This window comes from Sinocyclocheilus rhinocerous, unplaced genomic scaffold (genome assembly GCF_001515625.1).
Source record: "Sinocyclocheilus rhinocerous isolate Xijiao unplaced genomic scaffold, SAMN03320098_v1.1 scaffold154, whole genome shotgun sequence".
Classification (NCBI taxonomy): Eukaryota; Metazoa; Chordata; class Actinopteri; order Cypriniformes; family Cyprinidae; genus Sinocyclocheilus; species Sinocyclocheilus rhinocerous.
Genome location: NW_015659335.1, coordinates 2,242 through 11,662, shown reverse-complemented (window position 1 = coordinate 11,662; position 9,421 = coordinate 2,242). Strand labels below are relative to the sequence as shown.

The 9,421-nt window shown below is 35.4% G+C and overlaps 1 protein-coding gene across 4 annotated transcripts in view; it reads right to left on the bottom strand.

Moving 5' to 3' along the window:
• Positions 1-7,970, bottom strand: part of LOC107723606 (MKL/myocardin-like protein 1) — a 21,784-nt gene extending 13,814 nt beyond the window's left edge. For all 4 annotated transcript variants that reach the window (XM_016532317.1, XM_016532318.1, XM_016532319.1 and 1 more), the window contains exons 1-2: positions 7,931-7,970; positions 6,834-6,899 (exon numbers count right to left, since the gene is read on the bottom strand). In XM_016532317.1, coding sequence (XP_016387803.1) covers positions 6,834-6,840 — 7 coding nt within the window. In that variant the 5' untranslated portion in view covers positions 6,841-6,899; positions 7,931-7,970. The remainder of the gene's footprint in view (positions 1-6,833; positions 6,900-7,930) is intronic.
• Between the last annotated feature and the right edge of the window lie 1,451 nt (positions 7,971-9,421).

Below are 9,421 nucleotides of genomic sequence, written 5' to 3'. Positions count from 1 at the left end.
CACACTGGTTTGTAGTGCAAACAGTTTTACCATTTACTGCTCGTTGTTATTCTTCTCGTTATTTCCCTACAGCAGCTAATGAACCGGAAGTCTCGCACATTCACAGAAAACAGCTTACTTCCGCATTGAAAAATAAGGTGGATACACATATTATATTTAATAATATATATATATATATATTACTAATACTAAAGATCACTTTCAGTTGTTACAGATTGAAAACATTATTTTATAAAATAAAAAACAAACAAACATAAAATGAAATAAAAGCCTGATGGTTATCGATATAGATATGGCTTATATCTAGGACAACAAAATTTTTAAATAACATTTTTAACAACTGAAAGGGTTTTTGTTCTTACTTTTCTATTGCGTACTGCAAGTTCATCTTTTGTTTTCATTAGTTCCTTTTTATGTTTTACTAATAACACTAAAAATAATGTAAAATCATTTACAAAGAAGTCAAATCAGTTAAGCTACGTACAGTAGATGTACATTTTAAGAATTACAAAGCCACAAATACAGAAAAACAGACAAATATATTATTTAAGAGATAAATGCAACTGCAGCGAGTGGAAATTAAAAAAAGAGCGGCCTGTAAAAAAAGCAAGAGGAAAAAGATGAGTAGATGTTTTTTTGGAGATTCTGGTCTGTGTTTCAGAGTGGTTCATATACTGCCCACAGCAACGCACAAGCTCCTCTCACATCACTATATTCACACTCAATGCCCTTTAACCCTGACCAGCAAAAACACAAAATGCAGTTATGCGCCTGAAGAGAGAGAAAAATAAGAGCGTGCAAGAGAGAGAAATTATGAGGTTAGTGTGAAAAGCCACTTGATCTGTGTGATCTCTCATCATCATTTTCAGCTCTAACACCCCATTAAACGCCACGTCACCCAACCGCCATCTTGATGCTAGGGATTCATTATATCATTGAGGTCAAATACATTATGCATTTTCTGAACAGGCCAATTACTAAAGCTGATTATGCGTTAAATGAGGATCCTACATTCACAATGGTCCTCCACCTTTTCAGCCTCGGTGATTTCTCATCTGAAGATAAACAACAAACATCACCGCGTGGTGATGTTTGTTGTTTATCTTCAGATGAGAAATCACCGAGGCTGAAAAGGTGAAAATTAGGGCACAGGCAGTTTGTGCTGTAAAACCTCTTATAACTGCATTTGTAGACGTCTGTAGAGGCTTTCTGCAGTATCCCATGACATTTCATGTTGTTTTAGGTTATGTAATCAGAAGTTGAGCAGAAAGTCCCTGTAACCACATCCCCATCAAGATTCAGGCTCAAATCTTCAGATTTTCTTTATGAACTGCATCCTGGATATGTGATTATTCTTGCTGATAACACAAACTTTCTGAAATGTTTCTAAAACAGAACACGCTTCCTTTGAGTAAAACAATCACTTACAAAACAGTGTTATCAGCATCCACAAATACTAAAAATGCATGCAAAAATCATGAACTTTTCCTGAATTAAAAACCAAGGCTCGAAATTGCGGCCATTTTAGTCGCATATGCTCCCTAAATTTAATGTGTGCGACCTCAAAATATATTTGGGAGCATTTGTGTGAGTGCAAATAATTGTTGAGGTGCGACCTGTTTTCATTACTCTAGAAAACGTAGGCTAATTACTGCAAAGTAAGTGCTTGCTGTTAGCTCATACAGTGACCGGTCCACCGTTCTATCACATAATCAATTAAACTTCATCTTTATGTTCTTATGTTTAAAGCAGATTTTAGGTTGATTAATATTAACGTCAATCACTCCCTTTTACTGCGCTCCGTTGTCACGTGACAGGGATCTAACTAGCGCGGAAAATGTAAAGAGATGAAGAGAGAAGATGAAAAGAACACTGACACAGGGCTCGACATTAACACTTGAGTTATTATATTTATAACATATGATACAGTTAAGTAACATTACACGACCAAGAATGCCGTTTTGCCGAATATCCTGAATAAAACCATCACGATTGAAAATGTGACAGTGATTTCATACAACAGTTCAGTAAACTGTAAAAAGTAGTTTTACATTTAAATTTACATTTTAGACGCAATATTATCTGTTTTTGTTCTGTTTCAGCAGCGAAAATAGTTCCAAACAAAGATCACAGCAGAACTATGGCACATTTCAGGAGAACACAATCCTGTTTTCATTACTGAATGATTCAGCGTTTTGAACGAATTGGTTGAGTCAAAGATTCAATGACCCATTCATAAACAGCTGCCTCTTTCTTGAATAAATCATCCGTTTGAACGAATCCTTTGAATGAATGACTTAATGACTCACTCATTAAGACGGCCAGACGGTCACTTGCCGCCACCTACTGGTGGTTTAGTTTCATGTTTAAAAGTATCATTAAAAATATCATTCTTTCCAACATTTATTATTTGAAAAAAATAAAACATATATACAACATATACAAATATAATAATTTAAAATAATAGATGAAGCACACATTTAATAAGATTAGAGTAAAAATGGCATTTATAAAAGTAAAAAAAAAATGCCCTGGGGTAATTATCACAAATATGCAGATTTAAATGTCAAAGCTGATAGAACACCAATGAGAATATTGCTTTAGAATAAATTATATTTACAACACAAAAATCCTATGTATTCCGGAAAAGCGACTTTTACTCGGAAAAGTGAATGACAAGGCTTAATTTCGAGCCCTATATACAGTATATATATATATATATATATATATATACTGTATATATACACATATATATACACATTTTCGTTGTGGTGCTCCTAAATTTTTGCTGGTGCTCCTAACTTTTTGAAGTTGGGAGCACCAGTGCTACCAAGTAAAAAAGTTAATTTCAAACCCTGAAAACTAATGTAAACTGAAAAACAAACTACACTAAAATACTAATACTAAAATACTAAACAATAAAATGTCATGACATATATTATAAAACATATATACAAATTAATTTTATATTTAGTTTTTGATTAAGAATATATTGTCCGCATACGTATAATATATTGTCATATTTAAAATTGCGTTATAACATGCCTTCACTAGACAGCCCTGAAAAATGTAATGATACACTTAGCACTTTAACTTTGGCAGCACAAAAATACAGAAACAAAACCAAATCAAAATGAACTAAAACTATAACACATACAGATCAGACACGGCAGATAAGAGTGAAAGAGTGCATTCAAGTTGACAGGAAGTGTAAACCAGCATACACAGGAAGTGAAAGGGAGAAGACAGTGAAAGTGGGGCTCAGGAATATTCTAAAAGAGCAGATAAGCATTTGCACATTTGCTGGTGGCTCTTCCTTCCCGTCGGGATCCATATTTAGATCCAGACAGTTACTGGGTGAGCGCTGTAAAGATCCCCTAGGTTGCCATCTGCTGTCATTGCTGTTTATTTCTATCCTGGACAGACCCTTTCTAACCAAACGACATTCTATATTCTCTCTTCAGAGTATCTAGGTTGCTTCATATAATCAAAAGGATTTGGAAAGCAAATGGCTTTGAGCAGGCGTCTGATCTTTTACTAAAAGATATAATGGGAAACATGGCATATATTTAAATACACTGCTTATCACCTGCTCACTGGCTCAACTGAGTGTGTGTGTGTGTGTGTGTGTGTGTGTGTGTGTTTGTGTTTGTGTGTGTGTGTGCAACCCACCCAAATGAAGAGCATGGCTAGTCATGCACTCACTATGAGTTAGAGTGCACTAAATATCTCCATCTTAAACCTATGTTTTAGCATGCAAATGTATACAAATTGGATCTAAATCAATTGAAACATTTAGATTTAAATTTTAATTCTTGAAACTTAATGCTGCATTGAGCATTTTCTGCACCACTAGAGTCATTCACATTTACATTTATGCATTTAGTCATCAAATAGAATTGTAAGAATAATGACTGTTTTCAAACAAGTTTCCCAAACCTACTGATTGGTTAACGCACACATGCCATGATTCATTTGTCCCAGAAATTAATTTCTCAGGACACCCATGTAAGTGATATTGGTTAAGTAGTAGTGCCATTTTATGCATTATATTTAAAAATAAATTAATTAATTAAAAAAAAAATCTAAATTAAAAAAAAAAAATTTAAGAAAAGAAAAAAGTAAAACAAAAAAAATGAATGAAAATAAAAGAAATGCAAAATAAAAGAAAGAAAGTATATAAAATAAATACACATAAATAAATGAATCAATCAATCAATCAATCAATCAATAAGACAAAAATCAGCAGAATGTCCCTGTAACCACATCCTTAAATCTTCAGGACAATATTTTATGAATCAACATGACAGACGGGTAGTATAGAAAGCTAAAAACTACATGTGTAAAACATATAGGACAATTAAGGAAATCTCTATGAAATTTCTTCTATGAAAACAGTCATTTCTATGGCATCATCGCTGATGGTTGCACAGTGTTGACAATCCAGTCAGTGTGCCAAGCGAGATGCTGATATCAGCAGACACTGGGTTCAAATTGGATCACAAATGCTGGAAGATATTATGGGTCCAGTATGAAGCATTACATAAAACTACTTAGGGGAACCATCACCTCATTCGAACTCTCTGCTTCTGCTTTTCCGGCTTTCATTTCTTTTTCTTTTTAAGATGATTCTAAGAAGGGATCTTAAGTAAGCATTCAGTGCTTCCATTATTGGCACGCCTCCTTAAAGGGCCAGTCACACAATTAATGTTTAATACAAAATTAAACATAAATTTATATCAAATTTATTAGTTGGTGCCGTGTGCATGCTTAAAAAAGGGATGCAAGTATATATATAACCATATAACAATTTTTGTAGATGAAACTGGCACATAAAGCATTGAAAACAGATATGATTAAACTTCACTACACTAAAATAGGGACAAACCCAGCAATTGGGCTGTTTTGACCCAGCGGTTGGGTTACTACCCAGAAGGTTGGGTTAAACATTTAACCCAACCGCTGGGTCAAAACAGCCCAATTGCTGGGTTTGTCCCTATTTTACCCAGCACTGGGTTGTATTTAACCCAGCATTTTTTAGAGTGTACTGTAAATTAAAATGGGAAAAAAGAAATGCAAAGTTTTGCAAACAATTAGATCTTTGATTAGCTAGTTTAGATGTCTGGAGACAAAAAGTGATGGTTACAGGGTATCTGCATATTTAAGAGAATGAAATTAAAGACCTTTAAGTCTCTAAATACTTCAAATGCAAACTTATATTCAGATGCAGATGAATGGTCAGAGCAAAGGTCGGTTTTATGCTCTATAGCTTCAAGCATCACATCAACCTGATCATTTCCACCAGATATCCTCAAAAGGTTAAATCTAATGTTTTGTGTAGGAGTAAAGCCTGAGATCGGAGGATGGCACACGATTGCAACTTACTGGTTATATGTTTCTGCCGTACATGACTAGCTGTGTTGGTAACTTGGAAACGAAACAGGACCAGATTCTATTTGCCAGTGCTGCCTCTGCTTGTCCTGTTTCATACGGGGTTAATAACTGCAGTTAATCCCACTGATTAAAAACTAAAATAATTTACAGCAACTTTACAATAACTTCTCCAATTTCGTTCTCTTAAAAACATGGAAACGCTGCTGCTACTCTTTTTATTGCTGTGTAACTATTATTGGAGTACTTCGGAATAACCCATAAACGGTGCATGAAACAGCATCTAAAATGTTCTCAAAGGCTGCTAAATTAATCATGAACTTTTAAGTTTAAACCTTTAAGTGTCTAAAGTGTTGCATTGTTTTAAACCATGCATCCTGTGTGAGGCAAGTGTAGTGTTAAAGTCTCAGTTATGTGTGAACAATATGCTTAGCATAAATGCATTAGAGACACCTCCAATCTAGAATGAAGTGACTCAAACTTCTCGCCTGGCTAAACTTGACAACCACGACAAAACTCTTGCAAGTGTAACAGAACCGTCCTGAACCTTGCTGCCCATTTGCACTAATACAAAAATGGCTTCAAATTAACCTAGACCCAAACAACATCAACAAAACACCAAAACGCCACCTTCAATGGATTGAATTAAATATTCTGCTCGCACATCATCTTAGCTATGACCAGTAGTAACCTAAAACTTGAGATGTACCTTGAGTTATTAAATATAATTTGGTAATTCTTCTACAAGACACTTGGTGAAGGAGAACACATGTATAAAAGGAAAAGAGTAAGAAATCTGTTGAGTTATTTGGGCTAAGCTACTTCAAGGTTTTGACTTCAAAAAGAGCTTGTTCAACTTACACTGGGGTCCATGTTTGGGTGAGACCTCTGGGTACGTGTTTTACTCATCATTAAGCATTCAAATCATGCAAACTATATTTTAATTTGAAGTAACTTAAAGCAAACCATACATCTCCAGCCAACACGAGATGGAAACCTTTCTGTTAAAATCGAACACGTAGACACCATCAGAATAGTGATGACCTGACAGTTAAGCTCGAAATGTTGTAGTTTTGAGATGAATGGGCCAACCTTTCACGCTCAGAGAAAAACCACAATGCAAAGGAAGTGAATTTGACTCTATCTTATGTTTACCAAAGCAAATCAGCAGCTTAGACAGGATGAGAGAGACTAGCTATACCTACTAAGTTTAACCACAAGACATTCTACCCAGATTCACATAAAGATGCAAACCGTGAACCAGGTGTGGGACGAATCTTGTTCAAGGGAAGAAAAATATCTTCAAAATCAGCCTAAAGGAACATTTGGGATGTACTACAGAACGTCTGAGATCCTCGAATCTAAAGCAGAACACTAATAGAACTGCGTAGTAACAACAGATTATTAACTAGTACTAGTAAGAGAGAGTGAGTTCTTCTTACGTGGCATGATCCCTTGGTTAACCAGTTCTTCTCGAGTCCGTCTCTGCTGAAGTTTGAGTTGGAGCACTAGAAGAAAACAAGAAATCAAGTCAAAGATGAAGACATATAGTCAATTATCAAGGATGAAAATTTGGCAAAACGACTAATTTAACTCTGACTGGACAACAGGTTAACAAATACTCATTCTTGGGACATAATGTTGCACTGTTACACAACGATAGATCGTTTGGTTGGTTGAATGACAGATATAGATTCAGTAGAGCAACATCAACTGTGCACAAATACAAAACCATACATATATATATATATACACACACACAAAATGAAACCTTTTATAGAGTTCACTAGGACTGTGCAATATATCGAAATTATCGAAATATCGCAAATGTACATATCGCAATATGCATATCGCTACAGCTTGCAATATTTGGGGCCATGAACAAAAGACAAAGAGAAAATCACTCACTGCTCTTACTCAAAGAGTAAATACGAAGCAGTGTTTTATTTTTGCTTTTTATTATTCAGTTCCTAAACTCATGTTAAAATGACATTTTTATGTAATGCTCGAGTAAAACACATACCGTTCACTTTCATAAGTTGTTGTTGGGGTGCTTTCTTATTAGAATCAGAATCAGAATGAGCTTTATTCACCACTTAAGTGTGCGCAAACACAAGGAATTTGTTGTGGTTTTACAGGAACTCTTGCTACATACGTACATACAAATAACCATATATATATATGACACAAGATAGTTATAGAAGTTCACAGAACTGACTCAGCAACAGCTGAGTAAAACGGTTTCATCTGAGCATGTGGCACTTTAAGCATTATCGTATCGCATATCGAATATCGCATTATTTAATGAGTTATCGCATTTTTCTTCAATATCGCACAGCCCTAGTTCAAACCCAGTAAAAAAGATACGAGTGCTAGTATGATGCTAACAGACGAGTCTTGTGCAATGAAAACACATTAATCTCTCAAAACAGAAACACATCTGAAAGTTATTGTGCCTCAATATTTGCCTGTTCTGGAGACAGCATGCTAAACTTAAGGAAATACAGCATGACAGAAGACACATAAGTTGATAAAATACCCGGCGAGCAGCTCGATCAGTCTCCTTCATTCTCCCCTCGAACAAGCTCTTCCTGACAGCCGGCAGAGAGCTTATCAGTCAGAGAGGAGAGAGTACAGACTACAACACACTTCCTCTTCCTGTTTCTGCATTCAATTTAAAACAGAAGTGTGCGAGATGTTTCCACGGCTTACCACAGTAAGAAAGACTGTCAAATCTATTAAATTGCCTCGAATGTGTGCTTAAATCTAAATTAGTGATTAAATCAAGAAACATGTATAATAAGATCCACATCTACCGTGAAAAATATAATAGTAGCAGCTAGAGGTTTGGACATTTATACTACTTCAAGCAAACAGCTTTACAGGTTATCTGGGGTTGGACTAAACCTCAAAGATAAAGTCACAACAACATGTTTGCTGGATCAAGTGATTTACCAGTAAAGCCACAAGAGATGAGGTAAAATAAATGACAGCACAAAGATCTTGCTTATTGGCTCACATTTAGACTAAGCGAAATAATTGTTATTATGCGAACAAATGTCTATCATTTCAAGGCCCACAAAAAAAAAAAGTCAAGCAACCATCTCATTCATTAGAAGAAACACCAACACTAGCAAAAATAACAACGCTTGCTGTGTGTACGGTGGATTCAAATGTAGAGTCGTATTTTGGTATCATCCCACTGCAGATTTCAAACATCTATGAGAATGCAAAACCAGGCCGTTCATGTAACAAACATGCAACTAAACACCACCGCAGGGGGAACGGGCTCCTCTCTGTTAGATTAATAACCTGATACAAGGCTAAATCGAGCCATCTCTCGCTGTGGTTTTGGTTCTCGCATCTAACTTTTTGACACATTTGCTCATCATTAACCATGTGGCATAGAGTCAACATGTACGAATAGAGGAATCACAATAAGAGCTGTTAGAACATGCAGAAAACAACTGTCAAACATATAAACATATTTAAACAATTTAGTCAAGAAATGTAAGCAATATTTGATAGATACAAAATATGTAATATAAAATATATATAAAATGCATAGTATTGATATGAACACACACACACACACACACAATAATTCATAATACTCTTAATATTAACATGTCAATATTATATCAAAACATATTTCCACATTCATTTGGATGACAAAAAGTATAAAATGGCAGTCATTACTGTAAAACATTTTGATGGTAGTGATATGTACTGTATGACGTCAAATGGTAGCATAGTTTGAGATAAAATCTCCTCACAAAAGTATTTAATCACTCATCTGACAACTATAAAAGCCAGAAGATGTGTTTTTGAACATGGCTGATGTTGTTGAGGTCTGAACCTGTCAGCACAGTTAAATTTGTTAACCGAGCGCCTATAGCACCTGTTCACATGCTGTTTGTGTTGTGGAATAGAGCCAGTGCCGCACCTGTTGCGCAGCTAAATTGTGACCTGACTTCAGGTCATCACAACAGCTGATGGGCTGAGGTCACTAAAGATGATCGGGAGGTGA